Raw genomic sequence first — 24,818 nt, forward strand, 5'->3', positions numbered from 1 at the left:
GATATAACAATCTTAATTAAGAAGTTGCTGCTATGCTGAAGAGCTGTTACGTTTTACACTTTTGCCAATGCAATTTTTAATTCATTAATTAAGTAATATTTTTAAACTTTAATGTTCAGTGGGAATGTATTACTGAATCTGGTAAAAATTCAAAGAATCTTATAAACCAACATGCATTATGCGACTGTTTCCCAACCTTTCCCGAATCGCAACCCCCTGTTACAATATATAATACAGGTCCTCCACTCACATTTGCACAAAAGACTACAGAAAATACATTAAAAGTAAAATTTCTAAGACATCATAATCTAATATTTAATTAACTTAATACCATGATTACACTTGCATCTGATTTTTCACGTATTTGCCACGGGGAACCTTAAGTTACTTCCAATTTATTAAAAAATGTATAAGTAAAATATTGAAAATAAATAAATAAATTAAAATAGATAAGCGGTGAAAATCTTTGTGATTAGGTTGTCTATAAAAAGAATTTCAGTAAATTAAAAGTAGCTAAAACGCCCTCCTTGGGGATCGCGACACACATGTTGGGATATAGGTTTTAGATGTTATTAAATTTTCCAAATAAAATAAAAACCGACTAATTATTGTTAATCTAACTCATAGTGACCAGAATGAGTCTAAAAGGGTTACCAGTAACCCCAAAACATTCTTGTTTCATTTCTAATTTTTCCAAGCTTTGCTTACACTTCTATACACGGCTTCCCCTAATCACGAATACCGCTTGGATTAGCCACGAAACAACATGTACGGATGTACATCACCACAAACAACAAGATAAAGAAAATTGATACATTTTACATTGTTTTTTCTCTCCGCTTAGGATCTCATGCAGCCTCTTGAGAATTGCGAGATGTGAGTAAAGATATTCATATATATATATATATATATATATGTGTGTGTGTGTGTGTGTGTGTGTGTGTGTGTGTGTGTGTGTGTGTGTGTGTGATATAATCAGTAATATACAGGGTGTACCACGCAATTAAGATAAGCTGTACCGAATGTTCCTCTATTGCACTCAAAACACTGTTTGATTATTTTTTTCTTTACTTTGCTTAACATGGAACATATATCTCTTTCTTTAATTTTGTATGTTTGTAGTAAACACATTGTTGAATGTCTTAAACGGTAATAATAGGGCGAGAAAACGTGTCTTAAGTAGCAAGCCATTCAACAACATGCTTATTTGTGCAATTGCATTTTTAAATATAGAGAAGCATGAAAGTAATTCAAGCATATGCTTGAATCTATATCATTGCATTTTGTCTTTTAACATTTCCTTAACTCTGACTATTTTAAAGATACAGCTTGTCTCATTTACGTGAGGCATTCTATATAACAAACATTGTTCATGAAGATAGCTGCACGCACCAAGGGGACGAAATGAATCCTGAATTAGACCTTAAAACAGAAATGACTATATTAATAGTACCATACTGAATTGTAAATCCGCGAGTTACATTCATTATAATTTATCGCATGAGTATCATAATCTTAACTTGTATACATAGTTCGTTTCAATTACCTAGTTAAGACAGTTCGGAACGGTATACAGATAAAGAACATTAGTGAGACCATCTAACATTCCATTCTATCTTTCATTCACGCATATCCTTTCATTCTAATTAGTTCACTATATATATCTATATATCGTGTATGTGTGTGTTATGATATATATATACATACATATATACATAGGTATATGTGTGTATATTTGTGTATGTATACATATATCTATATATGCATGTATTAATTATCAGTTAATATTTAATACTTTAATAAGGATACGTCGTAACTGCTTCAGCGCCCTGAGTCGAAATCAAAATATATACGAGTAAAGATAGTACGAAAAAATGAAACGGAGAGCGACACGGGTGCGCCATTATTAGGATTACGCCATATACATATACATTTATTTATATATACTTATTTATATATATATATATATAACTTTTTTTCAAATAATATTTATATTTTCAACGTTGTATCTTTTCGCACGAAATCTGAAATACAGTCGTACGTATGCATCTGCACAATTGCGCGCGCGTGCATATGTATACGTAGTACGTAACTTTACATCTTTACTATGGATACATCATGCATCAGCCAACTATGTATAATTTCCACGATGTATGTACGTTTAGAATCGTCATGATACAAAGCCAACCTCAACAACGTTATTTCTGTTATCTCGGAAAGATGATTCTCGTTTATATACGACACGCTGTCCAGTATATATAAAGCTTGTATGGAACTACTTTGGACCTCCTTCCTCTATGAAAACACGTTTATCAATAACTCCTTCTCTCACTCAGCTTTCATTCATTTTTTCTCTCACATATCACACGCATACTCTCCCAGATTCTCCCTCATTTTCTACCAACTGCTCCTTCGATTACTGGAAAACACTACAATGTCGATGCATTACTATCACAGTCAACTCTTACGGAATAGTTGCATCCACGCATTTCATGGAATTCTAAACGCAATACGGCTCGTATATTTTTTTTCTTTTTTGTAACTCTGTCTCTAAGCTCTCTACATTTTTCTTTTCTTTGTCCTCGCCTTACAAGACTATAAATGTGTATGTTTACACTGAGGCTATGCGTATCTGTGTAAGGCAACCGCCGTAAACTGAGTAAATCCGTATATACGATATACTCAATCAGCAGTAGAAATATATATATATATATGTGTATATATATGTATATTAATGGGAATCTATTGCGTTTTTCCTTCGGCACCGTTGTGTCTCCTGGAGGATGATCCAGTAGCAAGCTTCGATATTCTTTATTTTTTTGCGAGGACGGGCCGGTTCCTTACGGATGACATAGAATAACGAGAGCAAGCAGGGTACATTTCCTAGGCATATTACACGGTATTTACAAGGTTGATGCTTCGTCTGCTCCACTTCGATCAGAATTCCTGTAAAAAAAATCATTTTCCTTGATGATAATACACTGTGAAACTGATAGTCGATGATAAGCACAGTAGTCTCCGGATAAGTGATAACATTTTTCGCACTTAACGTTTTGTGCAATTCACTCTATTATAAGTTTTTGTACCATTGCCATCTTCGTTGTAGAAAGTTTGACGAAATAAATACTACTCCGGCTAACTGAACACGAGCGGAACCGTTTCGCTTATCTGAAAACTACTTAAACACCGTATCTGTTTAATAATTAATTTACAAGCCTTCGATGGGTGTGCTCTTCATATTTTTACATTTTATCAATGAAGTTGTTGAATTGTTGGTGTGCAGATACGTTAACTAGAAATCGGTGCCATTAGTAGATGAATCTGGTAGAAACTATGGATATACTTCGAGTAGAACTGTGCATTGTTAGACACGTATCTTGTGTAGAAGGGAATTTGTCCAAAGATTGTTAAACATTTACAAACAAAGCTGCTTTTGGACAGATTCGCCTAATCATGCTATATTATATATTAATCACGAACATACGGTGACAGTTAATTACAATATGCTCTAATATGCATAGCTTCGTTCCTTCTTAAAAAGTCTCTAAAATAATAGTACTAAGTCTATATTTGGTTTATTCGTTTTTCTATTCATTCACAAACTGATCCATTAAAGCCTAGAAACTCAATTAAGTGGAGTAGTGACGTAATTTTTTATCTCCATAAAAGATCACAAGTTTATAATGTCCAAAATTTCTAGTTAATTAGGATCACAACCCGCATTTTCGTCACTGATACTTCTCTCCACGACAAGGGGGATACCAAATAGATACCTAATCTCTTCACAGGGCACCGAATGGATCGAGTTGGACTTGATTATTTTGTGGCTGCGTAACAGCCTGGGGTTGTTGCTGTGGTTGCGGTTGCTGTTGAAGATTAGCACCCATCATGGGATTTGTGTTGGGCATCATCATTGGTGCAGCTCCTCCTGTGACCATCATGCCACCGGGACCGCCAGGCATTGTGCTCATCATCGGCCTCATGCCCTGCATGCCCATTGGCACACCTTGCATTCCCTAGGGACACCAGAAAGCCGACCCATCAGATACAGCTTCTACTTCTGGAACTTTTACTATTTCGAGTCCAACTGTTTCCATCTTTTCTCTTCTTTAACAATGTTCCCAACAACTGACCATTTGTGTTCAATCAAATCTAAATATATGTACTTCACTGCGACAGTTTTTGGGGATATTGTGTTTCGGTATCTCATACTTAAAATTATGTAATTTGTGTTGGAGTTTTGTGTCAATTTAGATATGTTTACGTATACATGTAAGATTAAGTTTAATATATTGATATCTCCATAGACTTATCGTATTTAGTGTACAGTAGATATTTATAAAACTAGCATTAAGTTTATCATACAACAGAGTGTTTGTATATGTAGCAATCAAACAACATACGGAAAAATATGAAGTTAAGTTCACTAGAGGAACTAGTTTAAATCAAACAAGCAAGTGCATCACACATATGAATTAATGCAAAGCAGGGAACATTAAGGATGTGTACACCAATAAGGAAAATAGTTACAAAGTTTAGTTATTACTTTTTACAATTAATATATGCTAACTATACAATTAATATATTCTAATCAGTGACTAAGAAAAACTTCTCTATATTAAAAAGATTCGCTAACTATCTGATCATTGTTTTCCTACTAAACTAAATACTCAGTCTAGTTAGTCACGACATTCGTTATGTATGGCAAACTGAAATCAAACCTTCGTCAAGCCTTCTTTTCCGTTATATCTGTTTAATTTTTACAAAGTCGAACTTACCAATGGTGCAGTGTGGGTAGGGAAGCCCAAAGTGGTCGAAGGAAGTTGCGTCATTCCTTGTCCCTGTAACAGCAGGTAGCATGCCAAATGCCATGCATGCATTGTACAGCTAAGTGTATAGATCAACGAATATGTTCTGTATATTCTAATATATATTTCTTGAGTGACCTATGCCAACGTGGTCAGAATTTTCTGTAAATTTAACTTATTCTAATATACTATTTCACAAAAAACTTATAAAACTTTTATTTTGTGTTCAATGTTACAGTGGTAATTGGATATAAAACAATGCACAGTGCAACAAACGTGCAACACGATTACCTAGCTCGGTGCATTTGAGTATTAGAAGGAGTAAGTGTCCATTATTATTATTGCTTATATGGAAATTAATGAGTGATAAAGCAAGCGCGCTATGACTATAATCTAAAACCGTAAAAGTGTCGTAAATTTCTTGTGATAGTTTTCTCGTGACTAGACTCACTTATCGATTATAATTAATCGTGTAAAAACATAATTAAGCACGGTTGTATCATACATCTAAAAACGGAGATAATTATTTATAGTTGATAGTAATCCGATAATAATTAAAAATAGCATGCTGATAATGATTCAGTGTCAAATGACAAGTGTAGATAAAAGTGTCGACATATATCAGAGAAACAGAATGATACTAGGGGTCACAATACTTTCTTGGTTAAGATATCGTGTTTAACAACGTGCTGATTCAACATCAGCACGTTGAACTCACCATTGGGCGATACCCAGCACCAGTCGTAGCTGCCATAGGTTGTGGTGTCCATCCTCCAGCTGGGCCACCAGTTTTAGCAGCATTTTTAGGGGAATTCCATTGCATACCCCTAAAAAATGATAAGAATTACTATCATGACGATATTCACTATATAGGTAAAATCAGGTTTAAGACGTATCATATGTAAACAATAATCATTTCAACGATACTTTAAATTCGAGAAAATTATAGTATGGTAGATCACGCGACGCAAAAGTGTTAGATAAATAGAAGACAGTTTGAATGAAAAAAATTTGTATCTTACTTGACTTGCTGCTGCGCACTCTTGTTGATAGTCAAGTTTTGGGCAAGACTAGCAAGACTACTATCCAAATCTCCAGTCAGAACTTTGCCAGTAGATGCTGCATTCTGCTGCTGCCCTGCTGCTGAAATATTATTATCTCCAGCTACAGTGGTAGGCATCAGCACCGTGCCCAAACCGTCAAAACCTAAGCAACATCTACATCAGCCAAAGCCCCAGAAAGCGAAACCCAAGATCGCGCATTCTTATTGCACATTGAGTGACGAATGAATATGAGATACATTTCTTGAAATAAAAGAAAAGCATGGGTCTCAACAAAAATTATAATAATACCGAGCTACTTGTAATGAAATGAGATAAATTATAATGAAATAAGAAATGCAAGTAATTAATCAAGTATAATTACCCTCCTTAAGAATTTATACATGAAAGGTGTAACATTCGTGTACATAATTTTGGAAAAGCCATGCTTTTTACTTTGAATAAAATATACAGTGCGAATGTACATCATTATTTTAATTAAAAATAATATGTACTTATTTATCATGATATTTACATTATGAAATCATGAGATTACATTACAGAATGTACAGTATACAATCGTTCGATTCTTTCTGATTTGATTTATAACGTTAACTTATTAATATTCAATAGCAGATAATTAAATGTGTTAGAACGAAAATATAAAAAATAGAAAGGAATATTTTAAACGATACATAATATATAATTATAATATAATAATATTATATATTATACATTCATAATTAATTGTATAATTATCATCGGATAAGTGATTACATGTCACCGCGGCTTTCAATTTAAGTAATCTGCTTTGTGATTACTTATCCGGGAATTACAATATAAGAAAAATTCCTATCATTTTTTCTACAAAAATAAGTTGTAAAAGACTTTAGATGATAGTCCATGCCAGCACTAATAAATATACATGCAAACATAATAAATTTACATCAAATAATCAATCTTCATCAACAACTCAGTCATTTACTTTATAAACTAAGAATAAATACGCAAATCACTGATGCTGCACATCCCTGAGCTCGTACCTCTGTGGCGAACATAAAACTAGCATCACAAGCTTGTTTTATCCATCTAAATCATTTATGCTAATAGTAAAAAATTCTAATACCAGCAATTAAGCGCTACGCAAAAAATATATACAACAATCAATAGAAAAGTACGTAGCTCATAAGGTCTATTAAGAAGCATCACTGATTTCTCTGCCATGCAAAGAGGAGAACCATCTATACATTCCCGTCACCTGAGATCGGTTGCTTTGCCGGGGAACTGTACCCCGCCGGGACTTGGGTGGGAATACCGTAGCCGACCATCGGTCCGCCAGGCATGGCCGGCTGCCCGGTGGCAGCCATATTAGCACCCATATCGAACATGCCAAAACCCTGTTGTAGAGGTTGCTGTGCTTGTTGCGCGGTCGGTGGTTGCTGAGCTATGGGTGCCGGCCTTGACGGAGACCCGCCCAGTGCCATACGAATGCTATCATTTAGATCGTCGAACGCGCTCTTACTAGGAGCGGCGGCGGCATTTGTAGTGTCAGAGGATGATTTTCCAGCCGCCGCTCCGGACACTGTTGGCGAGGCTGGTCTAGGTGTACCGTTCATCGCTGTCGCGGGAGGCGGCGGTCTGGGAGGCGGCGTGGCAGTGGACTTACCGGAAGTCAGAGTCACAGAGGATGCTGCCTCCGCGGCAGCGTCCCCAGTGACACCCTCTGCGGTCTTGAGCACTGCAGAGTCGCTCCCAAAGAGATCTGCCTGGCCGCCAGCACTGAACAGGTCTCCGGCTTGCCCTTGTTGTTGGCCCTCGCCACCGCTTGCATTAGCGGCAACGTTCGCGGCACCCTGCTCGAAGAGACCGAAAGCGGCTGCGTTTGACTGCGTTGGCTGGGAACCAAGGGAAGGGAAGTCGGACATAAAAGGGTTTAATACGGATCCGGCCGTTCCTGGAGCACCAGCTTGCGCAGAAATCAAGGTGCATTGATTATTAGCCTTTTTTTGTTAATGCTCGGTTAATTGCCGCGGAGTAAAGGATGCTTTGCTATTATTTGTCGTGCTTTGTCCTACCACGTGCGCGCTCCATTTCGATGAGACTACATAAACATACACGAGTGTAACTATAAAGTCCCAAAATTGATCTACTCGATAGAATACTATGATAGCTCTTAGTGTTTACTTTATTGTTACTTAGCGTTAAACTTTATTGTTACACCGTGTAAACTGTGCATTTGTAGTAAGAAACATGGCTGTTATTTCAATCTTTGACTGGGATTTTATTAAAGTAACGATACCTCTTATCAAGATACTGATACCGTGATATTTGACAAATTAATTTCGAAGTTAAACAAAGGAGAAACTCTCTTTTGAGCTCGAAAATTCAATTTAATTACGTTATTCTTGGCAGTTTGCCACAGCCGTTTCGATAGATTAATTTGCACAGGCATCGTCAATGAATCTAAACGATTTAGTAAGATGCAGAAATATGATACAAAATCTGAAGCGAAAACTCCTTCACCATAAAGAAAGATGAATATATACACGTACAATGTGAATGTAATAAAAAGATACGGTGCACAGTTTAACGTGACAAGTGAAAGAATAAAACTTCTTATCTTGTAAACCAATAAGAATGGTCGAGATACTCACCAGATTGAGAGTCTTGATTACCGAATACGGAAGAGAAACTGTAATCTGTAACAAAGTTATTATTTGCTGGAGGCACTGCGGCGAAACCTACAAAATCAAAATAGCGTCGATGAAACAACATAAACATGATGATAACATAGCAGTCATTAAATAAAAATATACAATGCCAATGAATAAGAAATAAATGAACAAATAAAATAAAACTACTGTATTTACCATTACGGTTAGTCAACCATATATTCATCTGTGCTTCCGTGGTCGGTGCTGTTATAGTTTGTGACACATCCGCGAATGGATTGCCTGCTAATTGGAGTAGATCATCTGACGCTTTTTGTGGCTAAAAATAACGGATTATGATTTGTAAAAATATTATCATCAAAATAAAGGTATTTCAATACTCTTAAAGAAGAAAGTTCCGAATTACCTGACTTTCAGTTGACGCCGTCGACGACGGGGCACCAAATAGGTCAACAATTGGTTGGTTGGCGTTGTTTGTCGGCGAACTGAGGAATGGATTCGTACTGGGGCCACCTGATGGGGATTGCACTTTTGCCTGGAAATAAGATATCTAATGAAACCAGTATCTTTTTATAATAAATTGTTAACAACGACGTGCCACTTAATACTTTAAATAGAATAAAGAAAGTTTGTTCGATACCTTGTACTGATTCATAGCAGCTTCCTCTTCCGCGAGGGCTTGCTGTCGCAGTGCTTCGTCGATGTGTCCATTTCCAGCATGGTCAAGACGGTTATTACTGGCTGCAGTTCCAAACGCAGTACTGGTGGAAGACAGGGCGGACACTCCCGACTTTACATTCGTTCTATTGCTGCTCGGGTAATGATTGGGCGATGGATGTGTGTCGATGGAGCGATGGAGTCATAGAAGGAAGAAAAGGAGGAAAAGCCATTTTCAGCAGAAAGACAAGTGTGGCCGTAGGAGCGAAACAGGAGCGAAAAGGAACGTTGATCATTGAAAACAAAGGAAAAGACAAACAAAAAACAAAGAAACAGTGTAGTACGTATAAAGATAATAACAATGTATAAAAAAAATTCAGCTACTCAGTGCTCTTTCACACAAACGTACACACAAATACACTCGCAAATATATATTATGATACATGCGTAACACTAGCTTTCTTTTTCATAGATTCCGGTTCTTCTTATACAGACTTTTCACTACGTACGTTTTAATACGAATTCACACAAGCAATTAAATTGAGGAGTACTATCTAATGTGTCTTATAATGGAAATAAAAAAAAAAAAAAGAAAGAAACATACTTTCTCGTTTTCTATTATTACGATACACACGCTTATATTACAGATCAGTTATATGCAAAAAAAAAAAATGTGACCTAACTTCTAATTTTACAGTTAGAATTTTATTAACGATATTTTAGAAAGTTTAATTAATTTAAATGATATATTGATTACATAAGTTGTTACTTGTACAAATTGCAGTAGCTTTAGCATTATGCACAAGAAACATAGTCGACTCTGAATAAGTAATCCAAAAACTTAGTATCTCTTAATTATGGTTGGTTAACTAGAAACCAAACCTTAATCAAGAATATCATTTGTTATTTAAAAAGGGCTGTATTTTAATTTTTTTTTATCATAAAAATAATTTAAAATACTAACATTTTAAATTAAGTTTATATCATTTTTGCTGCAAATTGTTAAAAACCATATGTCATTAAACGGTGAATCAAAAGAAACGTAAGTACGTGCAATAATCATTGATAAAGTTTTTAAAACAATATCTGATAAAACATAATCTCTTGAGCGACAAGCTATGTGAAATCTCCGCAGAAAACTTGAAACAAAATATCTAGAAACCATAAGAAGCGATATTTTATATAGTTTACACTATAGTCTGCAAAACAAAAGACAATAAAAAACGAAAAAGAAAAAAAAAAGGAAAGAAATATTTCAACGAAAAAAGAAGCACACGTTCCCAAGCAATAGAAAACAAACGCCAACATTACCTTTTGCCCTACGATTTACAAAACATTTTGCGAGGAGAGTAGTATGATTAACGATTGGATGAAAAATGGGATTTGTATCTTTGTATGTCGTAAAATTTGCAATAGAATAGTAGCAAAGGAAAAAGTCTGATAGGGTTCGATGCCTAAGTATGTAACTGTGCTTTTAAGTCATGATGATTCTATATAAATTATTCTCTTCCAAGTGAAAATACCTTATTCACAGCTTTTATGTATGTATATATGTATTTGATATTTTACCTTCAAGTTTTGTTAACAGACGAATCGCAAAATATTCCTTAGAATTAGTAAATTTAATCCTACTGAGAATATTAACATAGGTTTTTGATGGCTATAGGAATTATAGTCAATATACCTTGCAGACTGCGTAGGTGTGTTCGCTGCGGAGCCTTTTTTTCCTTCCAACGACGCAAGGTGTTGCTCCAATGCATCTAATAAGCTACTAGGTGCCTAGAAAGTGTTCATTTTCAAATGTTACAAAAATATATTTTTCTCTAGAACTCCAGAGTATGTAACATTGTCAGTCATAGTCCAACAAATATATGCTTCTTACCTTTGTTAGATCAGGTATGTCTCCTTTATCAATGCCAACGTTCTGTAACAGATATGAATATTGAGTTCTAACTGTCTAAAATTGTTAAACAATTTCTAAAGCGGTTTACATAACTCATATACCAAAATTAATTTCAACTTACCTCGGCAACTTTCAAGAATTCGCCCACCCGATCCATTCGTATGAGAAACTTTTTATACAAGTCCAAAGCCTCGCGACATTGCTTTTTGTTCATATCAAAATACTTTTCTAGAATACAACAAAGCAGAAATTAAATATTTCTTTCGAAATATAATAAAAGAAATTAAATGATAGGTATACCTAGCAGGTTAATAATGCCATCATTATAACAGGCAAACAATCTAATCAGATCCCGAAAGAGAAGCATGAAAGCCATATTTATAACACCATTGGTAAGATCATTGGCACTACAATCGAACTCCAATAGTGCATCCAACTGTGACTGCAAAACTGGTAAAGTTTTCAACAATTTGTCAGCGTTTATTGTGCGCAGAGTACGGTCGTCCTTTCTGCAACAGAATTTCAAGAAAAAATAAACCTTTACCCAGTTATACAAAGAACGATTTTGCTTTATTTCTTTCCATTATTAATCCAAGTTAATTGCTTACCCCCTCTTCACCTTGCAAAAGTCAAAGGCCACGGTCCTGTAGGAAAGAGCCTTCTCATTGAGGTACCTTGCATATCTCCTGATAAACGGTGACATATCATAGCCTAATAAAAAAAGATCAATTAAAAAGAACATTTTCCAATTCATCTGATCTATACATGGATTCAAAGGAACTTCGGGTTACATTTAAACGAAAGAGAATTTCAATTTTTGTCCAAGAAGAGGTAAGATGAATTGGAAACTGAAATTATACAAGTGCAAAGATCTGCGTGCATGCAAGTGCAAGCGGGCATACAAGCCTTGTTAGAATTATCGATCCTGACACGCTTTCAGCCTGAATGTGGAAAGTGTATGCGACACGCAAATGGTGAATAGATTCATCTTGACCTCCTCCGTGAAACCTGAACCGAGTTTCAGGGGACATTGGATGGTGTTAATTTAATTAGAGCCAGAAATTACAAGTAAAACGTTGATTTCCCAGGAGGATTTCTCAGAAATTTATCACATGACATCTAATCACACAACTGAAATCATCAATTTCAGTTAATAATCTACAGCCAGAAGTACAGAGTCTTCCAACTTCTTTTTACATTCTATGTGAAATTAAAAACAAGTTCAGACTCTCTAATTATTAACATATCCAGGATTAAAATTTGACATCCTCTAATTGTTCATTGTCTTCCAAGTGTTAAATAAAACGATAAATAAACATAAGAAAGGAAATTAGTACGGGAAAAAGATTCAGATGTCGAGAAAGGGAAACGATAAATATTAAACTCACCGATGCGAGCTCCTGCTGTGCCCAAATAGAGAGAAAATTAGTTCCAGGTTAGTAAATCATAGACAGAGGCCAGATACACATAGCTGCATAATGCTAGGAAGTTAGCCAGGAAGAACTTATTATTAAATTTCTAATTCCAAAGAGTAAAGGAGTGTATGCATTGTTAGAAACATTTATGCTTTAACCCTCGTAATTGATTAATGTTGACAATATTTTAATATTAATTGCGTTAACAACACAACATTTCAAATGCAACGTTGAACTCCAAGCCCTTTCAAGGAAGTAAGGAAATATTCTTTCATTAGTTTTTAATAAAATAATTATAACTCATAACTTAAAATAAGAATTATAACATATATAGCATTCAACGTTGCGACTAAAGTGTTGAGTCACTGGATTTTCTGGTACTGTTAACATAGAAACCATAAATCTCGTGTGACTGTGCTCGCAAGCGTGCTGCATTCGGATGTAACTTGTTACTTCTCGCCAAAATTGTTAACGGATTATAAGAAACACAAGCAACAAACGAAAATAAATTTGAAACTTCATGCTACCTCGATAATGGTTCAATTAAATTATCATCTACGTTACTTTAATCTATAAAATTATTTTCTTACAATGTTAAACCACATTATTATTATTATTAATTTATTAAATTCATTTCTAATCATTATTCTTTGCATACTTCGCTCATTTTACATTATTTTTATTCAGGTCATCAAATGGATCAAAAACTGATCATGAAATGATTGTGAAAAAAATAATTCCAGAAATAGGTGTAGCCCAAACAATCTTGGTAACAGAGGAGGAATTATTTCAATCTGACAAAATCGTTTATTTCTCCTCATTCTTTTCTTAACATATCTCAAGTATTACAATTCACATATTTTGCAAAATTTAAATTTATCTATTTAACGTTTATTAACATTTTTGTTCGGTATTATGTTTACTATGTCTAATTTTTAGAAATCAAGTACAATTTACTCAGGATTACTATAGAGTTAAAAAGAATAAGGAGCAATGAACATTGACAGGGAGATGACCGGAATCGAGCATCTAATTGAACCACTCGACAGAAGTTAATGCAAGAAGATTCTTTTAAACAATGTGGTCACCTTGAACGCCGCTTTTATCGAGAAAATTACTGAGTTGAAACGTGCTGTTGCTGGACGCCAGATACTGTGTAAACCTCTGCAACAGAAAGGTCATTGCACTTGTTGGTATCATTCCTTTGAAATCATCTCTATTTATATATTTTGTGTTTGTCATTTAACAATCAACTTAAAATATTTCTAACAATAATCACATAATTTCATTCTTTAAGAGAAATATCTCTAATTACCTACATTTAATAATTTCAAAAAATGATTAAAAGCCACTATTGAAGTACCACGATGAATCATTGTGAACAGAGTGTGCAATATTTTAAAACAAAAGACTGTTACTCGAATTACTAGCATTAGTGTCGCCGTTGTGGCTCTGTCCAAGGAAATGACTATGTTACAGTTGCTGTTCTATTGAATTGCATGTGCAAACCGTAAATGTTAGACTCTGGTCACGGACTCATGCTATTCGATCCCGTGCACATTCACGCACAGGTGACTGGCAAGGGCGACGACACTTCCCCTCTTCAACTCATTACTGAACCAAAATGAGTTAGGCAATCTCTGGACAAACGTGAATAATATTTTGATCCTGCTACGAATAATTCTTTATGATTCACTTGTAGAAATTTGCAAACAATAGAAATCGTATTAAAAACTTAATTAATTTCAAATGTTTCTCCAATTCTCCAAAGGTATTCATTACAGATTCGCTGAACTTTAAGAATAAAATAACGCATAACATTCAACTAACGGGAAATCAGCATAATGGAGAGCCAATTAACCAGAATGTAGGAGCACAATTGTTTCTCGTATTTTATAATTAAACGATCGAATCTTTGCTATCCTATCATTTCCAAATTGGCATTCATCGAGTCGCAAAGGGAAAGAAAGCTCGTCTGATTGCCTTTAAGAAGTCACTTATCGAGAGAGCCACTTATGCTACTCCTGGATCCTGTTCTGCATTGCAGATACCGGAGGGGTTGGTCTTTACCTCATTGCCGTAACAAAGCATATGGTGCACCGTGATCAGAGCTTTGAAAACGACCGTCCAATTTGTGTTCTGTGACCGTTCTATCAACAGATTTGCCAACTGAGGTATCGATACGTTCGGCTCGTTCGTGCAGCGCACCAGGTCTGAAACAGGGAACAACAAGACTCCAATTAATCACGAATTCTTTTCCGCTACTTCTCTTAATATAGAATTCATACTCTATTATTTTAGTACCAGGAACACTTTCTTTATCTTTAACATTCGAAATGCATTATTGTAAAAATAAAAGATAAACTCTAAATGACTTTCACTTTTTTCACTTTACATCAGAGAGAGGTACTTTCTCATGTGCTAGAAGAAAAGTACTTTGAATGATGAAGTCACATGGAGCATCCCCCAAGGGAGAATAGCGTCGTACAAATTTTTCATTAATACTAAAGTGAGGTTAAGAAAAATTTCTCTTTGTTTACACCTAAAAGTACCTCATACGTTTCCTCGGTGTTATCCACAGCAGTACTAATCAAAAAGAGATCGAGATTAGCCATTATCTATATCAGACTGTTCCCAGTAAAATCGTCAAGATTTACTCAACATATTTGTGGATTATTTTTATGGATATATTGCAATTGACAGATGAAAAATCTCGTGACTGAGAAAATGGTTTTTAAATGAGAAGAACATTCTTCTGAATCTGGGTTGTCTATGCAGTGTCAACGCGGAAAAAGCCATGAAAACATCGAGTCAGCTTTCCGTATATGATTCATGATTCTCAACCACATTTCCTTATCATTTATCCTCCCTAGTTACGGAATGGAATGATACACGAACTGGACTGAAATATCTTTCCTAGAAGACAAAATTCCACCACCTGGTTGTCTAAAATTAACCTTCCGATCGTACCAAAAGCAGTATTTTCATTCTTCAACGATTTTCAATGGTACAATGAAAGTCAGGAGGAGAAATGAAATGGGTATAATGGCCGACAAAGGATATAGATCGCCAAACGATTTTGCAATCAGCTTCTAAAAATATCAGGCATATTACGATACCGAAACCTTCCTCTTGAACAGCTTTTGTCGCAATTATTATCTATTTCCTCCGGTGTAACAAAAGATCCAAAGATCCTCGAATCGTTTACATATTATTTATCAGCGTTAGACTGGATTTCATGCAGTCTGCAAGTATAGTAAACTCGATGTAATTTTCTGTTTATTTTCAAAGAAGAAAGCTCATCGTGATTGCTGCCAAAACAGCGAGATGTCTCGACAAGTGCTCGACCTTGTCACGCTTCCTCTCTTCTAATAATGTACTCTCAAATACGGACCCAGTAGTCGCGCCCCATTGAGTAGTGTTCTTACTATTTATAAAAGCCAGAAACCACGCAGTTTGATGTATACATGTCTCCTAATAGCATAACAAGAGAGACAAAGTTCTGGATCTTCAAAAGCTTTTCTGATTTTCATTTTAAGTTATGAGTTGAAGATCTCAGGAATTAAGGTTCTCGGGTTGTTCTCTAAATTAATCCAATTATTCTAAAAAAGAAAAAGAAAAAAAAATTCAGTAAGATAGTTATATAATGGATAGAAAAATTACAGTTTAAAGAGATTCGGTAAAAAATAAAATGGATAGAATAAGGTAAATTAAAAATGTACTTGTCCTCTGAAGCTAATACTCCAAGTGGCATCATTATTAATGACTGGTCTCGATTTACATGTGGTTTACAGTTCTCATGTTTGTTTACCTATTCCTTTCAGACTACGAAAATGCTACACTCGAGTTAGCTAGTATACAATAGACTACATACCGAGCAAAACCAATAAAATGCTTCTAGGAACCTTTATCTCATAAAATATATATTCTTTAAACGTTTAACATTTATTTTTATTTCAACAAGTTTGTACATAACGCAAGTTATTTCCTAGTCTTTCAGAAAGCTCTTTAGAAACGCCCATTTGAGTATAACTCGGTTAGATAAAAATATACTTGTTACTTTATACATTACTAAAGTAGTGTATAATATAATCTCCATCATTTCATCTTCCAATTTTCCAAGAAAAATAAATTTAATATATAAATAACGTCTTGAATAAAAATCGATGAAGGAGATGCATCACGTCTATTGTTTCTAACATATTATAAATAAACAAGGAGAACTACGACATGGCTGGGCAATATGGACGCATATTACTGTCGGAACAGAAGAAACCTCATGAATCGAACAGTTGTTGCGAACAACGGGAGATAGGACGCTAAATGTAGTAAAGAACGTAATCATTATCGGAATTATCTGAAACTTGTAGGGGTGTGCACGTTGAGATGTTTCTCTCCAGTCCAGACCCAAATGGGGGCGTTACCGATAACGTGTTTTGGTAAGACGATAGCTGCAACAAGCGCGGATTATCAAAAAGAATGAACTTTCGTACATTGCAAAACATGAACATCTGGTTACCTCGTTCTTGCATCATTATCGGTCCATGCATTCCATTCCAAAAATATTTCAGTGTCCACCATCACGTTCCTATTAGCGATATCGATATTTTTGAATAAAAATTCGGAACAATCTAATTTATAAATTATGTTAGTCAAAAGTAGTTCGATCAGTTATTCATTCATATCTATTTCAAAGAAAATTACTCACTTTCCTCGTTACAGCATGTACTATTTCTATTTCAGTCATATGTAATTAAAAAAGATAGTATAATCTTGTTTTCAGGAAAGTCGGTAATTCTTTAATGCTAAAGTTAACACGGTCAAATGTTAACTTTGCAATTTTTAATTAAAAATTCTCTCTTCAACAGCATTGCTTTCGTCACTTGACTTAATTACTTCTCTTATGTACGTGTATAATCAATTTTTTAATATCTATCTCTGTCCTTGTTTCTTCCGAGAATCATATATAACCTCATTCATCGCGCATAACCTATATGAAATTCGAAATTTTCTGATAAAAGTTCTTTCAGAAAATATGTTTCTTCGCAGTTGCACAATTTATGACAATCAGGATGCTGAGATTTCGTAAAAAAATAACGGCAGTCCTATAATTCGGTGTATATGTATATGCGATTCACGACATCCAACCAAGTAATTGCAGGGACCTGAAATGGAACGGACCGAAGGACAACGATTATTGTCCAAGAAGAAAAAGAACCGTGCGAAGAGACACAGGAAATATCGATAGTGGAAATCTTCGGAGCGATTCATCGTACAATGCCCGCGAACAATTACACTCACGGTTAAATTACACAATTCAACGTGTCTTAGAATAGATTATCGCAGGTGTTTCCCATGCTGCACTTTCGTACATTACGTAAAAGATCGATAGTAAATGAACTCGTCTTGAATCGATGAATAAGAAAGAATTATCTCAAAACGTAATTACAATAACCATAAAAATAATTCCAGCATTAATGAAGTATAGTCAAAAAAAGTTTTAGCGAAAGTATCAACGTTGAAACAGCACCGAAATGTCAATTTGGTCACGAATCAAAGATTATATAGTCGATGCTGTACTGGTCAGGATTCATCGATAAAAAGGAACAAAAGCGCACCCCGTCGGTGATGTCTCTTGATCGCGAATTTCATCGGCAGGCCGTAGTATGGCGCTATTTTTAGCGCGACAAGTGATCATCCATGGTCTCCGAATGGGCAAGCAATCAGAACGATCGCGAGGTCATCGGCTGGGAATCAAGTGTACGGCCGATCTCGGACGAAAGCTACCCAGGATACATTGCTAGTGAGCATGTACGAAATATCCGTGTCTAGTCAGTATGTACATCTCGGTTCTGCAATCGATCCGATCCTTTCTGATCCTCGTGCGTCATTTATAACCATTAACCTCAAATTGTAATTCAATTTTATTCCTACGAGTACAAAACGTTTCATTTCTAAATATTCTATAACCTACTTCCATTTGTATTTTGAAAAAAAAAGGGAAACTGTTTCTATAAATAATAATTTTCATTGCGTATTTCAAAATTGACTTGTAACGAAAAAGCTTTCAAGAATTACAACTTTCTTGAACGGGTAAATTATATTGCAATATGGCGTAACAGAATTATAGAAATGATTCCATAATTGCGACTAACCACGTTTTCTTTCGAAGAAAATTGATAGTCGGTTTTCGACAATCAGTTTATTCTTTCAAGATTATTTTAATTGTATTTCAATGGTTGTACGATGCTTTGCATAATTGATCGATAAAACTTTCTTATAAAATAAAATATATTGTATATAATTTGAACACAATGAGATTGTATTTATGAGATTTTCGAGGTCGATATCAATTACCGGTAAACCTACCGTGATTTAGTACACCTACTTGTGCCCGTATAGACATAGATGGCGAGTTTCGATCAACACGAGGTCAACCATAACCACATTTTTATTATCTGAGAGATTTTCATGTAAAAACCGTAAGATCTTCAATTAACTTTAATAGGTTATGAAATATGAAAAGAAAGGAAATCAATTTCTCATTGTCCAGAAAAGGCACTTGTAAAAGCTTTTCTTAAAGAAAAGGACGCATTGACGATTTGTGAAGGTTTCATCGACAGGAATTCATTCCACTATCTAAATTAGCAGACCGGAAGAAAGACTGCGAATTCCGTGAAGTTAAAACGGAAACGCGCTCTTGCTACTAATGAAATATGACTGTTAACGTTTTCACTTGCCAGAGGGTGACTGGAACCGATGATACAACGTGAAACAATACAACTATTAATTTTATAATACATTACAATTTCATAAATAAGAATTAAAAACTTTACGCTTAAATTAAAATTACTAAATCACTTTTCTTTAGGGAATTTTTCAGATATTCGTATTTGTATAAAATTGGGCATATACGTTACGCGCAAGCGTATTTATGAGTGGGTGTAATAGTGATGCAAATATACATGCGCATGTACAGACCATGAACTCATATACGCATAAAAAGTTTTAAACGAACAAAAAATTCAACTTTCGTAACGATTTTTTATTTTAAAATTCAAATAATATTTTTTGCCCACAGGATAAATAATCACGGCAATTGTGCAAGAATTTGTTAACGACTCCATTCGAGGTATTTAAATATTTATAAAAATACTGATATAAGTAACAAAAAAATCAACATTTTTTTTATAAATTACGTTGCGTTAACAATATCACAGTTATGGACATTAACAATATCAACGGTTATGAAATTTTTCAAAGATCAAAAAATAATTCATAAGATCCGAATAAAACTGATATTATTTTGAAATAACTTTTTTAATTATAGATTCAAATAAGTCAATTGATAATAATTTGACACGAGTAAAAAGTGCAAAGACCTGACGCCACTTTCCGACGAGGGTGGGCTTTTGAATTGGAACAGATACAGAGCACGCTACCTACACGTATACCTATAAACCTTGATGCAACCCATGCGACAGTGGAATCGATAATCACGAAGAACTCATGCGGTTTCCTACCGTTTAAGTACAAAAACTTGTTTTCCCGTTGATAATTAACTTCTTGCGCCATCGGGAATTGTCAAATTTCAATAAATGATTGCAATAACACACGATAACGGTTGATAAAAACTCAAGTTCACTTCTCGGCATTTAAATATTCGCTAAACTACTTTAATAAGCACTTATAATCTAAAATATTAATTTTAATGGTTACACGAGACAATATCGTAAAGCAGGTTAGTTTAAAATCGACAGTCACTGGAAATTAGGCCAATTTGCTAATAGTTAAATAAAAAATTATAATTCTATTTTCAAATTTACATTTTTTTTTGTATCCATATGCCGATAATAATATTATGAGTATAGGAAGGATACAAAGGATCAAGAAATATACTTATTAATACAATTCATCGACATTCAAATGTAAGACAGTTTTCCTGACGATACTCGAGGAACGTTATGTCACTAACGAGCTTCGCCTTCGTGGCAACATTCATAAACCGATAATATTATAACAGCTACTTCACGCAGGAAACGCAAGAAACTACTTTCGCACGAATATCTGTTATCAGTAAGGATCCAGCAATTTAAAAACTTTCACCGTTACTTAACTAGAAATCCTGATTGATTATACTTGAATATTTTGCAAGAATTTACGTCAAATATCAAGGATATCAGTTTTCGTACAAAGATCAATTTAAATGATTCGGTAAATCAATATGGTTATAGGAAATTTTCTAATATCTTAATTTCTATTGATACAAATTTACATGATTATCGAAAACGATTATGCCCGTTAATGTAATTGTAATGAACGATATATAACACGATAGTAGGTGCTTTGCCAACGAGCTATATAATCGATACTAGCAACTTGGACGCAGTGTATATACCTAGATTACAACACAAAAATGTCAACGAAATTGTGTTACTTGTTTTTTTTGTAATGAAGAATAACGATCGCCGTTGGTATAACGGTCACAAGAAATGTAAGTCGATACTTGAGCGGTTATTCAAAATTTCTGATGACGCATGCCTAGTTCTCGAACTATGCAACCGAATAACATGAAATTGTTCGACATTTAACAATTCGTGACACTAGCATTTTTACTCCTTTTTCCCGTCTAACCAATCGATTTTTCAGTCCCCAACCCTTTATAGGCATTAACTTCCGCGAACATGAACTGTACCTTAGAACCGTCAATTGAGGCACTTTCATTCGCGCAATGCCTGGAAATGGAAAGTAACCCGTTAACGTGTAACGGGTAGAAATATATACGAAAGGTGTGCACTTCGTTTCTCGTACATCAGACGTGACTAATGTGGCAACGTCAACACCCAGACATTGGCTAGGTTCATGTACCTTGAAAAACCGTTTGATCTCAAGAAAAATGCGTATTCCCGTCGGAACGTGATTCATCTTCCGGGTCGTCTATAACGGGTTACAACAATAGTTAGCTACATCTCGCCAATACATCTCCATGTGAGGATCAATGTTTTCAGTATGATAATCCTGAAGATTTATCCTCTCACTTGCTTCAGTGGAAGAAGAAATTATCGGACAGTTAAAGATATATAAAACAGTATTTGACTTGGTTAAGTAGGATGACTGAGACAGAAATATGAATAAAAGATAGGACAGTAAACTTACATTCGAGATGTTTCTTTTTTGGACCTATCATCTCTTCAGTAGTAGCTTTGCACACAGCTTTAGCAAGGCCCTGACCGGCGATGCTGTGTCTCGCTGCCAATAGTCTGTCGTTAATCGTTTGTCCCGCCATACTGTCGCTACGTCTGTCACACTGGAACTTTTTTCAAGCTCACGCACCTTTCGACTCGACTATCGTGTCGTACTATCACAGCTAAGAAACGTTGTCCAGCTTCGAAGATAGTGTCACACGCACACCACCCGCGGTAACTGGCAAAACGTACTCGAACAAATTCAGAGCACCGACAGGGAAATAAAGATTACGATATACACGGGGCCGGTTCCTGTCGGCTCTTGCCGATCTCCTTAATTTCGTGATCGCCAGCGCCGGCCTGCCTTTGTTTTCGATATCGCGATTCAATCGAGCCGAAAGAGCTCTCTCGCGCGCGCGTACAAGGCTCAGCTGGGCGGACGACAGCTCGTCTCACGGCGACGACAGAAGGCTCTCACAACCTGCCAAAATGGCGAACCGGACCTCCTACTCCTTCGCCGGACCGATCACTCCTGACAGCCAATCCTACTCTTTCTTCACAAACATAGCCTACTACCTCTGACGTCATACAACTCTAGTCAAATCAAGTTTCATTATAATAATTCGAAATTTTTCTTTGGTTTGGATTTTAAATATCAATGGTTTTATCAGAAGCTATGTTTGTTTCATTTTTATCAATCATTTTCTTATTTTTAATTGTAATATAACTAGGGTATTGTACTATTTTGATAAAAACTATTTGTAAAGTAAGATAAATTATATTCATTAGAAATAGTCGTATAATTTATTAACAATTAATAAAGAGAAAAGTATATAAATGAAATAATATTCTTGGCTACAATATCGATCGACAGGGAGTCTCCGTAACAAGTTTCAAATCGATAACAACGGATCAATCTCTGCGCACGCATATTCCTTATGTAGTAATCCATCTAACGTATATCGTATCAATGATTAGACAAAAATAATTTTATATATTCTATTTTAAATATTTTATAAAGTTTTATATGCATATGATATAATCATGTATTTTAGCAAACTAAAAATTATACTAAAATATTTAAAATTCTGCATATGTCATAAATAAAATGTAACTAGACATATTTAAAATTCATTCTACAGTATTGTTTCTTAAATGAGAAAACTTAACCGATAAATATACATAGTTGTAGAACATACGTAAATACAAATTTTTTGTAATTGTCTTCATTTTGATATTATTAATTGATTAATTTTAAGGGACATTAATACAATTAATGTTGGTACGAATTCGCGATATGACAACACATCAGAGCATAGAAATTGAAAGATCCACGAATCAATTCGGACCAGTGTTAAGCATAAAATATCTTCTTAAAAATGCGTATGTACCGACAATTTATAAACTATTATATTTTTAAAAATCCATATATTAATAAAATATTTATAAAGAATCGAGAAGTAACATATTAAATCACTCAGCTAGATTATAGTTATATACTTATATTGATTTTTCTCATTTCAATTAATCTTTTTGCAAATATTTTTTACATAATTTTTACAGCTGTTAATAGTGGAGTATCGTTTGTGTTATCATCAATTTTAACAGTTCTTGTATTTTCGGGGATGCAAATATATAAAACTTGGCTGGCATCATCACAGATTTATACGATACTAGGAGGATATATTGGATCAATATTATTTATATGTGTATTAACTGCAATAGGAAATTTAGAAGCAACAATGTTTGGAAAATCTTTTCAACAGAAGTTGTTTCCTGAAGGTATGTTATTTAATATTAATATTAGGTTAGTTTTTAGCAATGTAATATAACAATCAAATTTTTTTGTTGCAGTCATCTTTTCACTAATAATTAGTTTAATTGCATCAGGTTTGGTGCATCGTGTGGCAACCACAACATGTTTCTTATTTTCTATGATAGCATTGTATTATGTCAATCGAATTTCCCAAGAAACATATACTACACCAGTACCTACTGTATCAGTACATACTAAAAAAAGGAAGTAAAGGAACTATAAGAGCTCAAAATGATCTTTGTACCATATCATTATAGTTTAAGGCAACTGTAATTTTTGCAATGTTTTAATTTATGAATTTATGCATAATGTTGTTTTATTATTGTCAATTATCATTGACTTTTAATTACATACTTTTCCTTATTCCCATAAAAATAATTAAACTAATTATGATATAGATAATAAAAATCGAAGTATATTTAGATTATATGTAAATGTTTAACAATACTTTTGAATTTTATTTTCTTTTGTGTTTTTGATGCTTCTCAGCCTCTTCCTTATCACTGAAATATTCAAAAATCTCATCTGATTCATTAGCCTCAAGAGCATCTCTGTTTTCTTTCCCACCTTTATTATCTAATATGGGTTGAGACATAAGCTGTTTATAAATTGTCATTGCCTAGAAATACAAAATAATTATTTATAATAATATTCAATTTATCAAATAGCAAAAATAGTTAAATGTTTTAATAACATACTTGTGTTACTAATGAAGACACATTCGAAACGTCACTAGGCAAAATTAAGGTATTATTGACTTTTGCCAATTTGTTAAATGCTTTAACATATTGTTCTGCTATGTTATATGCTGCTGCATTTTTTGCATCTGTTAAACTTAGTGCACCTGCCACAAGTTTTAAACTCTTTGCACGTGCTTCTGCAACAGCCACTATAGCAGCTGCTGTACCAGTTGCCTTATTTATCTCTTCTCGTTGTGCAGCCTCTATAATGGGATCACAAACTATTTATTAATTTGTAAACAAAATAGATTACTTACTAAACAATATAATTACCTGATGCTAGAATCTGTGCTAAACGTTTTCCTTCGGCGATATTTATTGCTGCTTCTCTATTTCCTTCTGATTCTAAAACTGCAGCTCTCTTCTTGCGCTCTGCTTCCACTTGCATTTGCATTGCTTCCTGTACTCTTTGTGGTAATCTTATATCACCTATTGCAACAATTAAAGTGATAATTTTTGTTTTCATTAAATGAAGAAGTATTTTTATTTAATCTTACGTATTTCATATCGCAGACAAGTTATTCCCCAAGCTTCACTTGCTTTATTTATACTATCCACGATGGAAACATTAAGCCCTTCTCT

At 34.5% G+C, this 24,818-nt stretch overlaps 3 protein-coding genes across 16 annotated transcripts in view; 1 reads left to right on the forward strand and 2 right to left on the reverse strand.

Annotated features, from left to right (window-relative positions):
- Window positions 1-1,738: 1,738 nt before the first annotated feature.
- On the reverse strand, window positions 1,739-22,209 carry lap (phosphatidylinositol-binding clathrin assembly protein lap). Of its 14 annotated transcripts, none has more exons than XM_017908157.1 (19): window positions 21,652-22,209; window positions 14,566-14,708; window positions 13,584-13,659; window positions 12,469-12,480; window positions 11,689-11,791; window positions 11,381-11,589; window positions 11,202-11,308; window positions 11,060-11,101; window positions 10,862-10,956; window positions 9,161-9,329; window positions 8,927-9,055; window positions 8,719-8,839; window positions 8,503-8,547; window positions 7,107-7,814; window positions 5,831-6,014; window positions 5,527-5,635; window positions 4,779-4,841; window positions 3,774-4,016; window positions 1,739-2,946 (listed from the first exon to the last, which is right to left on the reverse strand). In XM_017908157.1, the coding sequence occupies exons 1-18, from the start codon at window positions 21,779-21,781 to the stop codon at window positions 3,783-3,785; spliced, it is 2,679 nt and encodes an 892-aa protein (XP_017763646.1). In that variant the 5' UTR covers window positions 21,782-22,209; the 3' UTR covers window positions 1,739-2,946; window positions 3,774-3,782. The 14 variants fall into 14 exon arrangements, with proteins under 14 accessions (XP_017763646.1, XP_017763649.1, XP_017763647.1 ...); XM_017908160.1 differs by having other exon boundaries at window positions 5,831-5,948; window positions 8,503-8,589; XM_017908158.1 differs by having other exon boundaries at window positions 5,831-5,951; window positions 8,503-8,589.
- A 736-nt stretch (window positions 22,210-22,945) lies between these two features.
- LOC108553307 (protein KRTCAP2 homolog) lies at window positions 22,946-23,758 on the forward strand. The gene is made up of 3 exons (XM_017908152.1): window positions 22,946-23,063; window positions 23,244-23,462; window positions 23,535-23,758. Exons 1-3 carry the CDS (start codon window positions 23,060-23,062, stop codon window positions 23,705-23,707), a joined length of 396 nt encoding a protein of 131 aa, XP_017763641.1. The 5' UTR covers window positions 22,946-23,059; the 3' UTR covers window positions 23,708-23,758.
- A 195-nt stretch (window positions 23,759-23,953) lies between these two features.
- Stoml2 (stomatin like 2) overlaps window positions 23,954-24,818 on the reverse strand; it is a 1,883-nt gene continuing 1,018 nt past the window's right edge. The window contains exons 5-8 of the mRNA XM_017908144.1: window positions 24,734-24,818; window positions 24,510-24,665; window positions 24,195-24,439; window positions 23,954-24,115 (exon numbers count right to left, since the gene is read on the reverse strand). Of these exons, the coding sequence (XP_017763633.1) occupies window positions 23,954-24,115; window positions 24,195-24,439; window positions 24,510-24,665; window positions 24,734-24,818 (648 nt within the window). The remainder of the gene's footprint in view (window positions 24,116-24,194; window positions 24,440-24,509; window positions 24,666-24,733) is intronic.

This window comes from Eufriesea mexicana, unplaced genomic scaffold (genome assembly GCF_001483705.2).
Source record: "Eufriesea mexicana isolate 0111107269 unplaced genomic scaffold, ASM148370v2 scaffold10051, whole genome shotgun sequence".
NCBI lineage: Eukaryota > Metazoa > Arthropoda > Insecta > Hymenoptera > Apidae > Eufriesea > Eufriesea mexicana.